The sequence below is a fragment of the Perca flavescens genome, chromosome 1 (genome assembly GCF_004354835.1).
Source record: "Perca flavescens isolate YP-PL-M2 chromosome 1, PFLA_1.0, whole genome shotgun sequence".
Taxonomy (NCBI): domain Eukaryota; kingdom Metazoa; phylum Chordata; class Actinopteri; order Perciformes; family Percidae; genus Perca; species Perca flavescens.
In genome coordinates this window covers 2044847-2067051 of record NC_041331.1, presented here as the reverse complement: position 1 = coordinate 2067051, position 22205 = coordinate 2044847, and the positions used below count along the sequence as shown (strand labels likewise).

At 39.9% G+C, this 22205-nt stretch overlaps 1 protein-coding gene across 3 annotated transcripts in view; it reads right to left on the bottom strand.

Annotated features, from left to right (window-relative positions):
• phkb (phosphorylase kinase, beta) overlaps positions 1-22205 on the bottom strand; it is a 125394-nt gene that overhangs the window by 56276 nt on the left and 46913 nt on the right. For all 3 annotated transcript variants that reach the window (XM_028577266.1, XM_028577276.1, XM_028577284.1), the window contains exons 11-15: positions 21035-21232; positions 14542-14599; positions 13592-13669; positions 12293-12451; positions 11806-11900 (exon numbers count right to left, since the gene is read on the bottom strand). In XM_028577266.1, coding sequence (XP_028433067.1) covers positions 11806-11900; positions 12293-12451; positions 13592-13669; positions 14542-14599; positions 21035-21232 — 588 coding nt within the window. The remainder of the gene's footprint in view (positions 1-11805; positions 11901-12292; positions 12452-13591; positions 13670-14541; positions 14600-21034; positions 21233-22205) is intronic.

Sequence of the window (22205 nt, the reverse complement as noted above, 5' to 3'; positions counted from 1 at the left end):
AGCTTCACATCACAGGGTCAAACATCCAGATAAACTAGATCAGCTTCACATCACAGGGTCAAACATCCAGATAAACTAGATCAGCTTCACATCACAGGGTCAAACATCCAGATAAACTAGATCAGCTTCACATCACAGGGTCAAACATCTAGATAAACTAGATCAGCTTCACATCACAGGGTCAAACATCCAGATAAACTAGATCAGCTTCACATCACAGGGTCAAACATCCAGATAAACTAGATCAGCTTCACATCACAGGGTCAAACATCCAGATAAACTAGATCAGCTTCACATCACAGGGTCAAACATCCAGATAAACTAGATCAGCTTCACATCACAGGGTCAAACATCCAGAAACTAAACTTCACATCAGATCATCCAGATAAACTTCACATTACAGGGTCAAACATCTAGATAAACTAGATCAGCTTCACATCACAGGGTCAAACATCCAGATAAACTAGATCAGCTTCACATCACAGGGTCAAACATCCAGATAAACTAGATCAGCTTCACATCACAGGGTCAAACATCCAGATAAACTAGATCAGCTTCACATCACAGGGTCAAACATCCAGATAAACTAGATCAGCTTCACATCACAGGGTCAAACATCCAGATAAACTAGATCAGCTTCACATCACAGGGTCAAACATCCAGATAAACTAGATCAGCTTCACATCACAGGGTCAAACATCTAGATAAACTAGATCAGCTTCACATCACAGGGTCAAACATCCAGATAAACTAGATCAGCTTCACATCACAGGGTCAAACATCTAGATAAACTAGATCAGCTTCACATCACAGGGTCAAACATCCAGATAAACTAGATCAGCTTCACATCACAGGGTCAAACATCCAGATAAACTAGATCAGCTTCACATTACAGGGTCAAATGGTTAACATTCAGGACTCACTGCAGACTCAAACAACTCAGGAATAGCTTCATCTGCTGCAACAATAACTAAATAGAAAGAGTACAAACTTACATCGTCTCTGACTTCTGAACGGGCAACCGTAATGAAAAGAAACGTGAGGCGAGACTTATGTAATTAGCGTACGTAACTAACGTAGCCGTAGATACACACTCACTGTAACCTACCCAGTCTCCGTAGCGTGAGGAATTCACAACAGTAACGAGTAACGATGCAGCACATAAAAAATCTATCGGAGTAAAAGTATTTCATTCATCGAAAGTAGAAGGAAGTAAGAGAAAAAATTAATACTTCAGTAGAGTACAGATACAGCCTTTTAGTACTTAAGTAGAGTAGTGAAGTAGTTCTACTTCGTTACTATACAGCTCTGGATTTGAGTGACAGTGATCAAACAACCCACCAGCTGTCGTCAGATTCTAATTCGATTTTTTTGATTGGTGCATAAAAGAACGTCACCTCTCCTTTAACTCCCATTGGAGGAGACGAGCCTCTACATGAGTCCTGCCCACTTCAAACCAGTGAGAAGGTGAAAAATGCAATGTTTCAGACAAACATCCAGGTTAAATATAAAGAATGAAATGGGTTCATCTGTCTCTTTCTTCCTCCCTATCCCTGTATATTTCAGCCTTACTCACTCTCTGACATTTCTAACCTCCCTTGTTCCCCCTTTTCTCCCTCCTTTAGGGAGGTATGTTTGCTCCCAACACCGCACCATCAAATTGTGGGCCTCTCTTGACCCACGCCTTATCTCTGATTGATGACTGACAGCTCTCGCAGTCAAATGCAACTTTTCCATTAACCTTGTTCTAACATGGTGCGAGATATGTCTGTGTGTGCGTGTTTTTTTTTATTTATTGATTTATTTGACAGGGACCATGCATATTTATGAACATAGTTGTATAAAAACACCATGTAAATATGCCAGAATTAGTTAAAATAACTACTTTCCATCTGCAGTCCCTAGGCAGGTAACATAAGACTAACAAAGACAACCAGCAGTCATACAGCGCTCATTCACTACATTACATTAAAAGGTACACATAGTAGTGACATAAACAAAACAAATAAGTAAAACAAAACAAAAATGCATGATGCACGATACATGACAAGACATTATTCTTCCACCTCTATACTGCATTCGATTTACCAGTGAAAGTATATGAATAAAGAAATGTGTGACTGTTAAAAATGCGTGCATCTCTGGTTTTCTAGAAGCCACTGTTTTAAATGAGTTTTAAAAGTGTTGAATGTAGGACACTCTCTTATTATGAGGGGCAAACTATTCCAGAGTTTACCTCCTATTATTGACAAAACGTTTTGTCCAAAAGTGGTGCGTCTAAATGGTATCACACAGTCCCCTTTTACGGAGGCCCGTGTACTTCCTCCGCTTTCAAGTCTACGAATGAAGTCACGCGGAGGGGGGGCAAGATCATATAACACTTTATATATCAAACAAGCATACCTTAAATATTTAAAATTTTCAAAACTTAAAATTTATGTCTCTGTAAGATATCGCAATGGTGAAATGACAATGCCTTTTTATCGAAAGTTTTTATGGCTTTCTTAAGCCATGTGTGTGTGTTTGTGTGCAAATACAAGAGAAATCTAACAAAAGCCAAAGGTTCCTACAGAGTATTACAATAACGGAGGGGAGTGCTACGCTGCTTCGTTTTAAAAGCGCACAAGTGCTATTCTTGCATGTGCTTCAGTGCTGTATGTGGGTGTATGTGGGTTGTTGAATTCACAAAAAATAGAACAGAATTAAAAGAGACAGATGGAGAAAAACAGCGTGAAAGGAGACAGACTAAGAATATGTGACACTGAGCGAAGGCCTGAATAGCTGAGTAGATTGAGGGCATAGCATTAAAAGCAAGTGTGTGATATAAGCAACGTAACCAACTAATTCACTTCAACAGCCATTCATGACTTCTCAGATCCGCCAGTTGCTACGCCCGCTGTGTATTATTGCATGTTCATCAGCGGGATGTCACGCCATGCTCCCCGGGGTGCATTTGATCTGACTCACCCTCACAGCCCTGGGAGCGTGCTGTCTCTCATGCACAAAAACCCAACACACTCGACCACTGCATTTTGGTAGCTGCTAAATATATGAAGGAAAGCTGCCTTTATCCACAGGGTCAAGCTTAAAAAATTATCCATTTGCAACTATTATTAGAGTACAGAGGTGCCAGCAGCACTGTAGCAATAAACTTTTGCTGATTTTTCACCATTTGCCATGTGGCTTACATACATATTTAAGCTTATTTTATAGCTTCATATTCTATTTAACAGGCTTGCAGGTCATTAAGTTAGAAAAAAAGGTTTGTGCACACCATGCTCCACTACTCATTAAAGTTGCAGTAACGCCCCATTCACCAGCTAAATCACAACTTCCAAATGCTAGTTGTTCGAGGCAAAACCACATTCCCTCCACGCTGACGTGCACACGATGCAAATTTAATGCATGGTTCCTTACCTATGTACAATATTGGGATATGTGCTGTATAATCATTTTTAAATATAGACTGGCTGCGTAAAATTGATGCTGCGTTGTGCACATTCTTAATACATACTTGTCAGGCACATGCAAGAATATAAAGTGTTGCCAGGTCAGCTCCAACACAGTGGAGTCACTTCTTCTGCAGGCCAGCGCAGGGGTTTGTTAGGGATTCAAATGAGACAATAAAGCACCTATATAACCACATATTTTAGTAAGTAACTGAAATTGATTATTCGTATTCAGGGGTAAACATTAAGAGTACAGTCCTAAACATCTCTGGTCACGTTATTTAATGTATTGATTCATGTACACGGGCATGTTTTTCTCGTTTTTTTCGTGGTGGCCAGCACAAAAATGTAAACTAATGCATTTCAATGGGAAGCATATGTCGTGGTCACAGCACGACTACGGTAGCGAGTAGTATGAAAGGCCAAAAACCGCGGAGACCGATGATTGTGGCCCCCGCGTGGCGTTTTGTTTCCCCGTTGTTGTTTTCCTCGTCACAACCGTCCCGTTATAGTCGCGCGTCCCCCACGGCCGTCTCCCGGTGTGTGAGGTGTCCTTTCCCCGTTCTTCTTTTCCTAAACCCAGCCTCCACCGTCCTGTTGTTGTTGTCGCGTGTCCCCCAGAGACCGCGGATCAGGTCCCGGGGTGTGACGTTTGCTTTCCCCGTTCTTCTTTTCCTAAACCCAACCTCCGTATAGATGGTTCCCATTTCGTGCTGGCCACCATGCAAAAAAATTAGATAAACGTGTTCTTGTACACAAATCAAAAAATTAAAAATAACGTGACAAAAGACAGTGTTGCTTGTACTGCAACTTATACACAATGCTAAATGTAGCGGTGTAACATACTGCGGTTTAAAATTGGATCTGTTGAAATGGAGTATTTTAGATATTTTGTATGGCATGGATGATTTTTATGGCATGAAAAGGTATTCATTGGTTATATGAGGGAGGGCAACCTCGCCAGCTCCACTGAAACACATATCTCTCAGAGCTGATGTCAAATTGCCCCGAGATGACCTTATACAAGCTTATATATGTGGAACCATACAGTACAACAGTGCAGGCTATTCATAGGTTTAATATTACGGAACATCTTGTTGTCTCCAGCTGCGGAAGGAATTGATGCAGGGACTTTAAGTGGTAGCATGACATTTGGAAGGAATGGAGCGATGAATAATACACATGCAGACAGACGCACATGCATACTTATACTGCATACAACTGCACCCACAGAAACACACACGCCTCTCTCATATACAGTACACATACAAGCAGAGAGAATGATATGCAATGACGGATGCATGCACACTGAGAACACATACATGTTGGGTTTTTTTGGATACAAAAACTGGAAAGCAAATTTCACGCATACATAGAGGAAGAAAGGGGAGCGTACAAATCAAGCCTTAACTGCATGTGAAAGCTCAGCATGCCCATGTGCCTTTCCTGCCCGCAGACCAAAACACTGGACGCCAATGATGCAGAGGCAACAAGACAGCTGCCCCACACACACACACACACACACACACACACACACACACACACACACACACACACACACACACACACACACACACACACACACACACACACACAATTTCTTGCTTGAAAGACAAAACCAAAAAACGAAATACTACTAATATATTTTTGTTAACCAAAAAAGGAAATATACCTCCTCCTCCTTTTCCCCCCTTTGCTTTTCTTTTCCTCTTCCTCATTCTTTCTCTGCCAATCTCAAGCTTCTTTGCCAACACAACGTGTAAGCTAAGTGTCTAGCTAAAACAGAAAAGGTGTAAGCGAACAGGATACAATAAAAATAGAGATAAAAAGAAGGAAGAAAAAAGACTGGGAGCCAGGGAGAAATGGTATAAAGCAATGAGAAAAAAAGGAGAGAGGTGAGAGAAGCAGCGGAGGATAGCAGGAATAAAAAATTAAGTCTGCAATTTGTGTGGCCGATTGACCCTTGCAAGGCACTCAGCTCAGCACCAGCTGAGGGCAAGATACAGGTACGCACTGAAACTGAAAGTCTGTTGATTTCCTGCATACACATCTTCCAGGAAAATAAAAAAAAAAAAATGCTTCACAGCAGCTTTCACGTGGCACTGCTTGAAAAACTCAGTCTGGCAATGGAAAGTGATTTCTCAGATTGACTTAATTCTAAAGACAAACACCTGCAACATCTGTATGTGAAATGATGCCTTTCTTTCAGATCACCGTACCTACATAGTGAATAACTTCCATCATATCAACTCATTTCCTCATCATGACTTGTTAAACAACATACAACAGCACACCAGCACACACTACAAAAGGGTTTTTTGTGTGTATGTTAATGATGAAATTCTTGGCTGTGAAACATAAATTCAAATGTATCACTCAGCAGCAGGTAGCAGTTTTTTTTTCTGCAAAAAAGCTCTAAAACCCCCACTGTACAGTACCTGTTCAACCCCAATGATAGACAGACACAGTTGAAGTGAACATAGTGGAGCATTTAGCAGCAAAAGATAGATACTGTAGAGTTGGTAGAGATTAAAAAAACCAGAGCTAAACAGAGAGTAAATATTAGACTCCCATTCACCAGGTGCGCACAAACATGACTCCAAATGAATGCTAACAACAAACATAACAACAAAGGTAATTGTTTTGTTCATAACTTGTTTCTGCAGATTTAGCCCTTGTGTTGTCTTCCCGTCAACCAACTTTTTGTTTTTCTGGGTCAAAATTTAAAATTAAAAACTTTTTGGTCGTCTTTCTCAACACTTTAGTCGCTTTCCCCCCCAATGTTTTTGGCACTTTTTTCAGCGTTTTTTTTTCCTCACTTTTATCTAAGTTTTTTTTGGCACTTTTTCTGATGTTTTTGAAGAATATTTCAACATTCTTTTATCTTTTTTTTTTTTTTTTTTTAATGCCAAAAAATGTAATAAAATACCCAAATTCAATGAAAGTAGTGAACTGATCATTTACTTTACAAGTTGTATAGAGCCATCCACATTGTTTTTTATTTTACAATTTGGTTGAAAGAAACCTAAATAAACTTTCTGAAAATGGGTCAAATTTGACCTGAGGACCCCAGGAGGGTTAAAACAAGAATAGTAAGAGTCCATTAACACATCATCATGGCTTAGTTTGGACTGGATATAATAGGCATTTTTTTTATGATACCAAAATAACAACAGCGTCGAGCTAATTAATATATACAGGAATATCTTTTTTATTAATTGTGAAAAGGTACAGTGGATATTTTGGTCCCACTCAGGTTTACGCATCTGGGTTGCCATCATGCTTTGGGGAGATGTAGAAAAGTATAATGTTGCCATGGAGACAAGTTAGCTGTAGCCCATGGATGTATAATAAGAAGTGAAAGATGGCGGCCACTCAATTGAATGAAAATAGCTTGCCGAGCGCATGAGCCAAAAACCTTTTCTAGCTTCCGGGATTGCTTCTGCATTGCTCCGGTAGCATTTACCTTGATGCCCCAGTGGGTGGGCTGGATTCATCATCTGCCTCCCACCTACACACTGTGTCCACTGATGAAACTGAGCGCACCCAGTTAGCCTTCACAGATTGCATTAACTACAGTAACAAGTTGTCAGCTCTACAATAACCTCATCATCAAGTTGTGCAGACCCTTAATTCACTTTTCAAATGGCCATGAAAGTGACAGTGCCTTATCACTGTGACAGCAAACCACCGGGCTTTCCATTTTATTTATTTTTTGTTTTGTATGAAGGTGCATTTATTTGGACCGCATGTGGCTGAAAACATCAAACTAAATGTGATAGCCTTTTATTAATGGGCTGCAGGCAGAGCGGTACTAATCCAGCTTCAACAAAGTGCTATTGTGATAAAAAGTAATCTCAACAAAATATGCAGCCTACCTGAGGGGAGTCAAGCTCGGCTCACGCTGCATACTAGTTTAGAAGTTGAATTCATAAAAGCAATGCTGGCAGCACAATGGAGCTGCATGTATTCATTCTGTTAACCAGTGAAATATCACACCGCATCCGCTAATACAAGTAAGACTATGCTGATGGGCTGATATTCTATGAACTATCAAAACATATAAATTGTACTGTACTGTTTGATACCAATTGAAGATGTAAACAACGAGTAATCCAAAATGCACAGATCCTATTTAGATGAATACTAAATCTGTTCTTTAGCCCTTCAGCAACCCAAATGATTTAAACCAGGGATTTCCAACCAAAGGTACTTCTGGTCACTAGTTGCTAGGGGGTATGTGGAAGGATTGACTTATTGGTGCAAAAGAATATATCCACATATTGAGTACTACCACAACTTGCGTGAGTGTGTGAAAACTACTTAGAAAGAGAGTAGAAATAGTTCGCTAAAAGTAATGAATAAATGGGTGAAATGATTAACTTAGCCTACAGTAATGGGCCAAAAAAGCAGAACTTTTTAGCTAAAAATAATGAATACACGGTTAAAATAGCTAGCTAAAAGTATTGAATAAATGGCTGAAATAGATCTCTTAAGTAATGGATTAACAGCTGGAACAGTAAACAGATGGATCTAAAAGAAATTGACAAATTAAATTAATGAAATAGATAATAGTCATCAAAAATCACTTAAAATGTTTAGCTAAAAGCACATATACAAATGGTTGAATTAACTAGCTCAAAGAATGGATAAAAGGTTGAAATAGTTAGCTAACAGTAATGGATACATGGTTGAAACATGGACCTTAGTAGTACAAATTTAAACAATTCAACGGGCCTAAACATTGACACTTTAATAGTATAAACAAAATATTGGAACATCCACTATTATTTATCTTTCTATAATTAGTAGTTAAATAGTATCCAGTTTAAAATCTGTTTAAATGAACACATTTGGAACATTATGGTTGGTGAGGATGAAGGGGTGTTCACTTCACTTTATCAGACAGAGGTACAAGGTTGGCACAACCATTGAACTGGTGCAAGAGACCTGCTGCAGTATTTAATGGCTGTATGGCGAAATGGAGATAAAATCCTGATATGTGCCATGTATAAGTATATAGTTTTTCGAAAATTTCCCTCAGTATAGATAAAGTATCTATCTATCTATCTATCTATCTATCTATCTATCTATCTATCTATCTAAATCTTCTTTTAGAAAATGTCAGCACAGAGAAAGACAAGATGAGAAATTGCTTTACACAGATGGTAAATGTCAAAACCTTTAAGGGAAAAAATTCAAAACCCTAGCCAGGAACAGAGCTGGCCATCCTTGTATTAAAGAATATTAGTATGTCCTGGAGAGTTAAATAATAACATTTGTACCACCTCTCGAGGCAAATGTTCATCTCTCTTATTCAGACTCTCCACAGAGTTTTCCTATAGGCTGATGTGCTCTCTTCTATCTCTGGCTTTTATGTTTCTCTGTCTTTGTACTTCCCGCTGATCTTTCTCCCTGCAACCTATTTTGATTCAGTCTGGCGTTCATAACACTGCACCTCTGTGGACCTATGCTCTCTTGTGAGCCCTGTTCTACTGTAGCAACATCCTATCAGCCGAGCTACAAAAAAACAAAGTCCAATATACAGGTGCAGAATGGGATTTACCAATCCACATTGTACAGCGAGGAGAATGAACATCAGGCCATTGCATACGTATCGCTACCCTTCATGTGTGTGATGCTCTGAGCTACGGGCCGTCTCAGATATGGATTAAACCTGGGACATGATCGCCATTCAGAGAGGCAGGTCATAGAGCAAATTGACTGGGTTTAATCCCTGTCTGCAAGACTGGCCCCGGGCAAGGTAAAAAAGGGTGGTTTCTGCTGTTTAGGTTTTGATGGATGAATTGTAATTAAAATGCTAGTACACACAAATAACAAAACAAAGTGGTAAGCAGGACTGAGTGGTGGGAATTTAGGGGACGTTTGTGGAGTTATAGTTGTGCGTTAAGGGGTTACTGCATAGCTTTAAAAGCCAACGCACATTGCTGCTGTTGCTACGCCAGAGCTGACGTGTGCCTCTTGAAATATGTAGTCTCGCTTTGCCAGACCCTCCTCCAAAGCACGCTAAATGGGTGACTGGCTACTTCGCATAGCATTCTGGGATGGGAGGAAAACGTGCTCTGGTTTATTGGCATTTCGTTAAACTAATCAGAATCGTCATGGGCGGCGCTAAGCTCCACACAGAGCCGCTGCAAAATAGTTGTGCGACAGAAAACTCAGATTGGACAGATAGTCTAGCTAGCTGTCTGGATTTACTCTGCGGAGATCTGAGGAGCAGTTAAACATAGTCCTCACAAATCCACAGAATTTAAAATTCCAACATATTGAAAGCAGAAGGAAACGGAAAACACACGCATCTGGCGGAATTTCCTGCAGCACCGCAGCAATCCCGGAAGTGAAACATCAAGGATATAGACTACGAAATATGTAACCACACATTGGGGATACTGTGGCTACAGCATTACTGCACATGGAGAAGGCAAAAACTGTGATGTCAGGTTAAGTTTCTCCTACAAGCTTCTGATGGTGAAAACAACATCGAGGAAAGTTGAAGTGTGGCTCAGTAATCTTTTTTTTTAAGATTATTTTTAGGGCTTTTCTGCCTTTAAATGTTGACAGGACTGCTAGGTGAGAAAGGGGAGAGAGAGGGGGAAGACATGCAGGAAATCGTCACAGGTCAGATTCAAACCCTGGACCTCTGTGTCGAGGCATAAACCTCTCAGTATATGTGCACCTGCTCTACCCACTGAGCCAACCCGGCCACGTGGTGCAGTAATCTCTCATTTTCAGTAACACACGTCTAGCAAAGTCAGCTCCACTCTAATCAGTATGCCCGCCACGAAAGCCGCTCTCTATCCCAGCGACTGAAAGACGGCACAGTGATTGCATGTAGGCTCCTATTCAGTAATGAGACAAGGCATAACACAAGTTACCGTGATGTCACCACAGTTCAAGTACATGTGGAGCTCAAGGTCACTTTGTGTCACAAAGTGAATGAAAGACTGTAAGCACTGTAACTGTGGGGAATTATTCTGAAGCTGGATACAGCCTGATTACATGCAATACATCAAGTGTTGTGGTTGTGCTATCAATGTGTGACATCTGACACTGAACGGTAAATGAAAACCCAGTGCCGTTATCTACGGTTGGACTCCTGTTAACCCCTTGCATCAAGAATAAATCCAGCTCGACTGAGTGGAAATATGATAAGAGTGATATATATGTCCAATGCAGTATATGTTGGCACTTGGCATTAGGGCTGCAATTAACGATTATTTTCATTGTTGATTAATCAAGTTGTTTGGTCTATAAAATGACAAATGATGAAGAAACTAGAAAATATTCACATTGTAGAAGCTGGAATCAGATAATTTAAAGACTCAAACCGATCAATCGATTATTAAAATAGTTGGCGATTAATTTAATAGTTGATTTATTGATAATTGATTAATCTACGCAGCTCTACTTGCCATTAATGCAGTGGCTAGTACTGCTAAACATTTATTTTTTAATAACCTTTTTTTTTATTGCCGTTTCACAACAACATGCTTTGTTTATACCATGGTTACGGAGACTTCTTGATTCCAATTGGCTGGCCAATATCCATTAATTTCTGCACCTTTGATGCAGGTGTTTGTTGTTTTAAATCAATTTACTAGGATTATCTCAAGTAAGGTCCGAGATAATCACCAGGTCTGGATTTGTTGCGTAACAGCTGTCGGAACGGAGCCGTTCTGCAGTCAGTGGAAATACACACATTATACACACACTGACTTTAATGGAACCCTAATGACTCCGCCGCCGTTCTGGAGCGGATCCGCAGACGTTCCATAGCCGGTGGAAATTGGGGTGTGTTCTGTGAAATTTGTCTAAAAGCATGTGAAGCATTTAAAAAAAGTGCATTTTACACAGCCCGGATTTTAAATCTCCTAGCTCAGGCTTATGATTACCCATTACAATTGCAAACGTACAACTAATCTGTTATAACCCCTTATTTGCACCTCACAGATGTCCTCCTTGGTTCGACTACATAAATAACAAGAGGGCAGTCCTTTCGCTGCCCACTCTCTGCCTCTACAGCATTAAGCACATACTGCTACTTGACTTAAAAAATATAATATTAAATTAAATATAACAACAGCCAGTCGATTGTTTTTTTACCGTGTGTATGCCGTTATTACCTTAGGCCAAAAGCACTTAAATGCTCATATAAGTCATATCAACAAGAGGTACAACTTAACAGGGAGCACTTGAATCCAAAGACCCAAACGTTAGCATGAATGTCCACTGTGCATATGAGTATTCCAGATAATAAGTTGTGAAATAAGTGTTCAATAAGAGATCAGATTAAAGCCAAGTGATGAGAATCAATCACAGTCACGTTACCGCGTACCTGATTGGAGTATCGCATGCTGACGTTGCGCTGATCCTGGTAGGGAACGTACCGGTGGATGGGATCAATATCTTTAGGGCTGATCAGCTCATCCACTAGAATGTGAGCGCGCACACACACACACACACACACACACACACACACACACACACACACACACACGACAACAAGTGTAAAATACAAGTGTAAATATTTTACACACAAAAAAACATGCATACACACACAATGGATGAGTCAAACTGTATCCTTTGATTTATGTCATTAGATAATCATGAATAATGAAATGATGAATTTTGACAATTCAGAATGTTTTCTATCATACCACACATCTCTATAATACATCTCATAAAATATGACCTTTAGGTCGTATTAGTTTTGCATGATGTATGAACTTGCAGACTGATATTAGGATGAACAGAATGATTGTGTGTTCAGAGCATCATATCAAAGCACACACGCACACACAAACACACACACAGAGGCATACCCAGCAGCATGGCGATGTTGTAAAGGGCCTGACCACACAGGAAGAACATCCCATCACGGCCAGAGTTGCTAGGGAAACGCTTCTGGCTTCCATGCTTGTTCTGCTCCGCTTCCACAAAGTCAGCCGGTACGTAGTAGTATTTGGGGATCACAGCATGGCCTGGCATGAGAGACGGGGACTGTGAGTGTGTGTGTGTGTGTGTGTGTGATATTAAATGACATTTCACACTAATTATATATTTGGTCACTTCAGGTGTATAATACCTCTGTACAAATAGCTGGGATACAAAAATGGTGGATGTACCTGCATATGAGACAACTCCAGCGGCAATCCTTGTACTCCAAAACGCATAATTCTGCTCTACATTTCCCTGAATGTGTGGTCCTAACCCTGAGAAACACTGACTCAAAGGATGGCACATCGGTATTATACGCTAGTTTCCCATTCACCACAGTACAGCAGCATGTCTCCCAGAGCTGCACCCTGCATTTGTCTACCCATCATCAAAACATTGGGAGACCATGACTCCCGGGAGGTTGTAGGAAACCTGCAGCAGAACACACAATAGCAGCTTCTGACTGCAGCAAATACATTTGTGGGTTTAGACTTTCCTAGACATGGATATTAATGGTGAAAGAGAAAAAAATTACACTTGTGTTATCCATTAAAAGCCTGGCTGGCTGAACTGGCTGTTCAGGAGTTTGGTTAATCCATACATCACCAGTACAAAAGCACTATGGGGATGTCTAGAGCCTGATCTGTCTCACGTCCTCATCCTTTCAACATTTATTCCTGTTTTATTATGAACGGACCGATAGAAACTCAGCGCTCTTGTTATCCCTATCACTGACTGTCTCCCCTCCTAGCAATGGGTGCAGGTGAATATAGAAGCCCGGCTTTTCACTCATGAAGAAAGTTCACTTGAATGTACCGCCCCCCTGTGAGTCTCGGTCACAGTATGTGGTGCATGAATATGTATGATATGATTTAATGAGAAAAAGTGTTTCATTGCTACAGGGAGAGAGAACAGAGGCAGAAGCTCCAAAACGAACCATATTGATGTGCCAAATCAGATAAAGTTGGGTGCGTATATGCGCATAAGTGTGTGCATTCAGAATTTTCCTGCATCAATCGGTTATTGTATTTGCATGCGTGTGTGTGTGTGTGTGTGTCTGTGAGAGTGTGTGTGTGTATGTGTGCATTCGGAATTTTCCTGCATCAATCGGTTATTGGATATGTGTGTGTGTGTGTGTGTGTGTGTGTGTGTGTGTGTGTGTGTGTATTCATGTGATTGCTCACCCTCACTAGACAGGAAGATGATGGGTTGAAGGAGGTCCTGGTATTCTTTGACCTGAGCTTTATTTCCTCTGAACACCCCTGCAACACAAATATGCGCACACATACATAACAGTTGGCTATTTACACAGCAGATACATAGCAAGTTTAGCATTCATATGGAAAAATGTTTACGACAGCCTGATAATGTACATCCCATATTCTCTCCGCTATAAGATCTGTTTTGCTCTCCACCAACTACTGAGCGAAATATCTCCTGAATGCTCCACTATGTTGACTAGTTTGTCGCTACCTTTCTCCGTCTGTCATGTGTATGGACAGTGGATTTATTAGAGCTTCTTCACTGTAAAAATCTGTATGCTGATGAGAGCGTGAACCCAAATGGAAAGTCGGGCCATAGACCAAAACAATAAACTGAAGGATGCTAATGTACTCAGTAAAACTGAGTGGAAGTGGAGAGTCGGGTGAGAATTATCTGTGGATTATTACAGCTTTAAAGTTAAAGCACTGTCGCGTGCTTTATACATGAATGCATGGCTGAACTGCAATCTGATTTCTGATTATTGAACTCTTAGTTTTAGCTGTTTGGATCAGTTTGAAAGACAATATATGGTAACAATTTGAGACGCCTGAGATTTGACATTGGGCCCTAAATCAGATTAGTTCAGTTTATTTGTCCTACAAATATAAGTGGAGTATAAACTGACATGACGGTGATTTAATCATGCTCAAATTCACATTATTGTGAAAGAATATACTCCTAAGTTTATTTCTGACCATTCCCCGAGGTTCACATGCATATTTCACACATCACATATTTATTAAAAGTGTTTCTAAGTCCTCTAAAACCTGGCATGGTAATTTCCAGGTAAAAAGCATCAAGTCTGTCTTATATTTTGTCAATGACCCACTTGAGGCATTACAACAGCAGCTATGGATAGAACAAGGCTTACCGTCAATCATCATGTGGATGAAAAATATGGGAAACTCGCACTCGATTCCATCAAAAAGCTGTATAGAGACAAGAAGAGGGGTAATTATTGCTTTTCCATTTCAGAAAGAGGAGAGAGGCACAGGGACTTCAAAGCAGCGGATGGCTGAACTTTAGTAGTGCTGATGGAACCGCGTGGCACAGGGAAGATATATAGAAGACATGACATTGTGAATGACAGAGCACAGAAGAATAACAATGCTTCCCAGCAAGGCCATTTTCTTTCATTCAAATTTGTGTCGCTTGTTTTGAGGAAGACATTTGAAGGTTTGAGATGTCAGAAAGTTTACAGTACAGTGACTAATACATGAGGCACACAGAGAAAAGTTTGATCAGTGGTCTATTTTTAATTAATAGGTAAAGGTTTGGCTGTGGGCCACCATTTCAACAAAACAAATCTGCTGTTATGTTATGAGACCTGAAAGTAGAATACACATTAACAATTTTAATTAAATGCACACAAACATGAGTTATTACTGTTCAAACAAACCAAGAGCTGTGGGCATGAAGTCATAGGGACTAATATGGAACTCATTCATTGGACAGTTTCAGTGATGTCAGTCTGCATCATCAGCGGCCCTACAGAAACCCACGTGGGGAAATCCAATTCTGGTGACTGACAGCAGGTCATGCTACTGCACCTAATCGGTTTATCTTCTCTGGTGTCACAAATGTGTATTAGTAGTCAAGACTAGGGTTGGGTACCAAAACCCGGTTCCACTATGATACCGGTTTCTACGCAAACGGTAGTATTCGGACCGGATTAGAACGCGAATTTCGGTTCCTCATTTCGGTTCCGACTGAAATATTTTCCCTTCCGGCAGACTCTTTTTTCTTTCTCCCTTTTCTGCCGTGTGGCGGTGTGAAGCACGTGTCTGCGCTATTCCCCCGACATGCTACTCTACAATCTCTGCTGATAGACGGCTTTTTGTACACGCTCTGAAACGGACATAAAAATATCACACTTTCTCTGTAGTCTACCGTTAGCTATCTACCGTAAACGTAGGCTACTATTAAAATGGCATATTTTCCTCTGGGCTCACCAAAACGGACGTAAAAGCATATTAACTATTCACTGACTGCACGTGATCGCTAGTAAACATTACACTTACTCTGCTAGTCTATCGTTCAGGACAAGACCCTGTAGCCTAGTGGTGGGGGAGGCAGGACAGCCTCCCCAAATTGTCTGCCCTTTTAAACTCCTACCTGGGTGTGTACAGACCTCTTGGACACCGTCTGAGAGAGTTTTCTCCTGTGCAGGACATGCCATAAGTCAGGAGAGGTGTCCTATCTTGCCAGAGAAGGCAAATATGGTCATTTTTCTGCTAAAGAACTGCTAAAGTTTGAAGCTGGTTGGCATACCAACTCAACATTTATTTTGTTGTTACTTGTTAATAGTGTAAGTGTTATTTGTTAAATTATTGTAGTTATGTGTTAGGTGACTTAGGTTTAGTTATAATATTTAAACGTTAATATATTGTTAAATTGAAATAATTTTCAATTTAAAAAAAAACTCCATAAAAAGCCTTTCTTTTGTCATTTTTTCAGTTTTTCAAGAATCGGTTTAAGAATTGTTTAGGAATCGGAATCGTTTTAAAAGTATCGGTTCGGCAACCCTAGTCAAGACTAGTCTGGCTATCAGCAGACCGAGCTCAACCTTTTAAGATTGAACATTAGTCTGCTCTGTATGTTCTACTGCACAAGAGGCGTGATCAACGGGCATAGTTCAAATGCCTCTGGGCGCAATTGGATAGTCCTTCAACCAATCAGAGCAACGATCTTGGTGACGTACTTTGCAGAGCCACCAGCGGGGCTAGCTGGTAAATTAGGCTTTTACCAAAACTGGTCGGTAGTAAGGCAAACACTGTGATTGTGATTGGTCCCCGCAGATTTGTACAGGTTTCCAGCCTGAGCTGCGGGGATAAATCAAATCACCGGCAGATCGGGCTGGGTTTACCCAGTCTAGGTCAAGACTTCAACTGGTTCTACTTCATAAATAGTAACAAAAACGTAAAGACAGGAGAGAAACAAAAATGAAATTGCACAGTAAAATAAATGGTGGATAGTTCCTACGTGGCTGCTAGGTTTACTTATTTTTTATAAATGGCTTTAGAAGAGGAAGAAGATGTACTTTATTAATCCCTGAGGGAAAAATTAAATTCTATTCTTTCACTCTGTTGTTATTTCTACACATTGCACACACAGGCCCGACATACACACACATACACACACAGGACCTATAGCCACACATTCAATGGAGCCCCTTAATTACATCGAGTAGGACACAAGCAACATATATACATATTTATGCAACTCACTTGGTAACCATGTTAACATGTATGCACATCGGCATCAGAAAGTGACAAGGAGTTAAAGCAGAAGTGTGTTGCGCTTGTGTCGTACTTCATGTATTTTGGCATTTGACAATTAAAAAGCAGGCAAAATGTAGCAAACACACAGAATAATTTATTTATTTATTAAGTATTTAAGTGAATTAAACCTCTCCTTCCACTTTGCTAGGTATGACTGACTGACTGACTGATCGATAGGAATGAGTAACGGATGAGTGTATGTGTGTATGCCAGCATGTGACAGAAGCTGGAGTGAATTTTTGAAACAAACACTTAAGTTGGCATGAACACCATCAGAAGCTTACTCAGCCAGAAATCCTACTATAGATCACACATCACAAAACGTATACACAAAACCTTCATTTGGTCACAAGTCACATGAGGAGAAGACAGTCAAGTGAATCACAGCCTTAATAATTCCAATAATTCAATCCTATCTTGTTTATGCTCACCTAAAGAGGATCAGCACAAACACACTGTAGACATTTTAGCAGCTCTACATTTACAGGAGAACTCTTTTCTTAGTCACCATCTTTGTATAAATACTACAAATCATCAAGATCAAACAAGCTGCAGATTTCTTTAGCCTCTCTAAACTCTACCGTTAAAAAATGTTTGTGTGCGTGCGTGCGTGTGCATTTTAGACCATAAAATCGTCCTGACTATCTATGTCCCTAATCTTTTTCATTAATCTCCACACTGATTGAAGATACAATAGATTACATCTTAATGCAATAACCAATGGCTGGTATGGAGCTGGCACACACTATAATATGTGGGAGCTGCGTTCACCATCACCAAGCAGATACTACTGTCTGCAGGCTTAAATGTGCTTCACGTCAGCACCCTGTGATTATGCAGGTGCAGTATATGTGGCTTCACACTATGTGTTCCAGCGGAGATGAGAAGCTATAGTAGCTATCAGGGGGTGAGAGAAGGATGTAAAATGAAAAGAAAAAAAAACATGCATAAAGAGATACAGAAGCAGAGGAAGGTTTATGTAGAGGGAGGTGGAGAGAGCTAAGGCAGTCACCCAGTGAGGCCTGTGCTTTTTGGCCTGTTGAGGCTGTAAACAGGCAGGGATCCCTGGTGTTTTGTGCTTGAGCAGCTTGACTGATTGGTAAAACTGTCTATCACACAGGCTGCTGCTCTCTGTCAATGGTAAACAGACAGGGAGCACAGACGTTGGCCCTGCTGTGAATTCTCTCTTAAACACCAACAACAACTTCACTCCATGTCTTCTGCAGGGAGACCTGGTCTACAGCTCACACTGTGTCAGACATTTCATTTCTCTGTGTGTGTATGCTTATGACTCAAAGGTGGAAAGTATTTGACTTTTGGGTTATGTACTATGTTTGTAATGTTGGTATACCTGTACAATTGGCAAGTGCATAATTTCTAACATGGAAAAATGGTAATTCTGTGAGTAATATTTACTGTATTGTTCAATATTAACACCGGGCACAGTTTCCTCTTATGTAACTGGATTCTTATTACTTGCAGTATTTGTTGATGTGGTAGCAAATATATTAGAGGCAAGGCAAATGGCAGCAGGAGTGATCAGGAGATAAATGTATTAAACTTAGCTGACATCGTCTTCCACTGCAAATCTGCTGGTAGGACTGAGGGCAGGATGGAGCCTGAAGGAACGGAGGAATTAAAAAAGGCTTGCTAATTTTTAGCCTCAGAGTCTTTGTATCGTATTAGTTGCGGGATTAAAGAAAGCTTGTTGCAAAGTATTCTAAGTGGTTAAGAGTTGGTGCCCCCACGAGTGCCCTCTATGACATATCAAGCAAGCACTCCCAATGTCTGTGCTTTTTCTGTTTTGCCTTCCTTTCTGCAAATAATAGAACAGCTAAAAGAAATCTCATTTTGTAAAAGTGATATTGTTTCAAACATTTACAGCAGCAGTAAAAGCTGTGAGCAGCAATCTGTCAAGTCCTGCTGAAGTACATGAAAAAAATCTGTTTTCTGCCAGCAACAAGGCCTTCAAATCACAACGGAACTGTAGTGTATGTGTATAGCTATCTTAAAAAACTAATACATATTTTAAGCAATGTCTTCTGTAAATTATTAAGCAATATTTTCTTTGTAATAGAAAATATACAGTTAACATAAGTTACACCAGCAATACTTTTGGAAGCAGCAAAACAAGCTGTAAACACAACACTGGCATATTACAAAGTTGATATCGCAAACATGTTAGCTAAAGAGATGCCTATTTACATATTATGTAGATATTGAGCAACATAAGCATTTTGATATAATATATTGTATGTGGCTCTTTTGCTGCCGAGATGCTGGGAAGAAGCCTCAGAAGCTCCCAATGTTTATATTATGTTGCTAAATATGAGTGCAAGGAGAAAGAAATAAAGTGTTCGGTCCTTCGTCGCGCCTCCAGTCTGCTGTTTTATTAATATAGTTACACAAAACCATGATTAGGATTTTGGATAGCGTTACATTAAACCTTTAAAATATTCGCTTATATGAACAGCTTTTCTAAATCTTTTATCACAGAGCTTTGACCAAATTATAATTTGAAGTTAGTTTGTTCTGATAATACACAGTAAACTGCTAGTTGAAATAAAGGGAGATGACATTTGGTTTTGTTGGTCATCAGTTAATGTGTATTGAGCCGTGCCTACTGAACTGTCAGCCTCAATTATACTACTTGAGAGGAGAGGGTGATTTCTTTCAGGGGAACCACCCAAAAGATACAAAAATGGGTGGGATTAAAGTAAAGTAATATTATCAAGTTGTGTCAGAGTCAGCGTCGCCAACTTAGTCACTTTGACACTAGAACTGGTGACTTTAGTAGGCCTTATGAACTCTCTGAAAAGAGGAGTAGAGTCCCCCCCAGTACTCCTCTGTGAATCTGTAGCACAACAATCTAAACCTTAGTCTCAGGTGGCCTCAATGCCTTGTGACATTAAGGTGTGAATGACCCACCCCGCAGTCGAACTGATGACACCTCTTGGATGAGAGATGAAACATCATCTAAACCAAACACAAACTCCAGTTGCCCCTGCCTTCTTGCAGATCACGGTTGTTCTCTCCATCTGCCTCTCTGAGCTCATTAAATTTGGGAGGTTAGTTCTGCAGCTAATGCAATGATTTGTTTAGCATTAAAAGTCCTTCCTCTGACTCACTCATCGTTTGCTCACTGAGCTCATTTTGAAGAGAATGTACTGCTATTTCGCCGGGATCACGGGGGATTCAGAAAAGGACAATAAATCACATACATATATATGCATGAGCACACTCACTGACAGGGGCTCACGCACACACACAAATACACTACTATTGAGGTTGAAATACCTGGAGGATTAAAACACTTGAAATGAGAGAGGCTAAGTCAGACAGATTTCTGAGCATTATCATGAAAGGATAATACCTTTACAGGCTTAACAATTTCGAAAACTTTTCAAATGTCACACTCAAGCACTTTCAAGTTGCACTATTTCAGGTTTTATGCATTGCCAACCATTGGCACTCTGCCTTTTCCTCTGCAGTAACAAGTAGTTACCTGAAATAAACTCTAGGTACATTTTCAAACATTATATCCTTTGACATGCTTTAACTAATTGTGATTGAGATACCTTTGTATCTCAGTATGCATGCTGTGTTTTATTTGTTTGTAAGTCTCCATGACCTGAAGTTCAAACGGCTGTCTGTAAAGTTGGTGGTGTAGCAGGTCATTCTCTGTTATGGAAGGAGGGACTGCTTCCTCTCGTGTAGAGTGGAGTTCCCCAGGGATATATCCTGGATCCTTTACGGTTTGTAATGCTCTCTTTGAGAATATTATCCACAGATGTAATATTTATTCCAACTGCTATGCTAATGACACTCAGCTATGTGTCTTGCTAAAACTTAGGAGGATAAGTGACATTTTCTGTGTTTGTATATGTCTGTCTGATATGATAACATGCTGGAGCACTCTAAACAATCCAGGTCTAGTCAGGGAGGTCTATTGTCTAAAATTAAAAGTTGGAGGATTTCACTTAAGCACTAAAGAAAAAATCAGTAGAAGCAACAATAGAAGCAACAAAGAAAAAGAAAATTGAAAAAGATAAAATAATGATTAAGTGTCCCACCAGCACCAACCTTCATTTCAGCGGGTTTGTAGAAGCGGCGATTCTTGTCTTCATTAGTGGTGCGGTAGCCATCACGGAGGAAACGTTTGAAGCCGTATTTGCCCCGCAGCTTGCGGACAATCTTGTCCAGCGTCTGACTGTAGAGGGCATCATCATCTACTGCAAACGCAGGATAGCTGATGGTTGGAAGCAAGGCTGCATCTGTGTTCTGCCAGGGACAAAAGATTTAATTTACACAAATAACAACCCCAACCACAGGTTGGTTTTTCTTCTTCAGTGAAATGAAACACTGTTCCACAATGATTGATTTTTTGTTTGTTTTACAGTGTATGAGTTACTACAAGACAAACGTTTCATAATTAAAATTCATATGACCATAGCTAAACTTAAATTATGTTCAACAGAGTAATAATATCTATTAAAAATAATTGTGGAATTAGAATTAAATCCTATGCTACGTTAAGAGTCAAAACTGAATGTCATTAAAAATAGATTCTCTCTTGGATGTCTTTGACGTCACATATCACAAATACATTTCTAATTAAAGTCCGCCTCAGGAGGAGATCCTTTTTGGGTGGATGGGTGGGTCAAACTCACCCAGGAGACAGCTGTTTGTGTGAAACTAAAAGTCAAAGCTGAGTTATTTTAACTTACGTAAGTTAACTTACGTAATGTACTTAAATTACATTACATACGTTAGTACTTAACTTACGTACATAACTTACTGTAAGTTACGTAACAAACTAACTCATTTGAAGTAGGGCTGGGCGATATGGAGAAAATCAAATATCACAATATGTTTGACCAAATACGTCGATATCGCAACAATATTGTAGTGTTGACTATTGGTGCTTTCACAACATATTTACACAATGAGAATTTTGATAAATAATTGCCAGTAATGTGCATATAATGACTAAGTGGGTAAAAGCAAATAATAGAAGAGTTACAACAGTCTGGTAAGTTCAGAAAATGACATCACTTTACTGTAATGCAGCCTTTAAAACCAGGAAAAGACAACGCTTATGCCATATTACGATATCCAAAATCTAAGACGATATCTAGTCTCATATCACGATACCGATATAATATTGATTTATTGCCCAGCTCTAGTTTGAAGTACTTTTGTTTCAACTTAAAACAACAACCATTTTAACATGTTTAAAACTGTGACCGCTGCC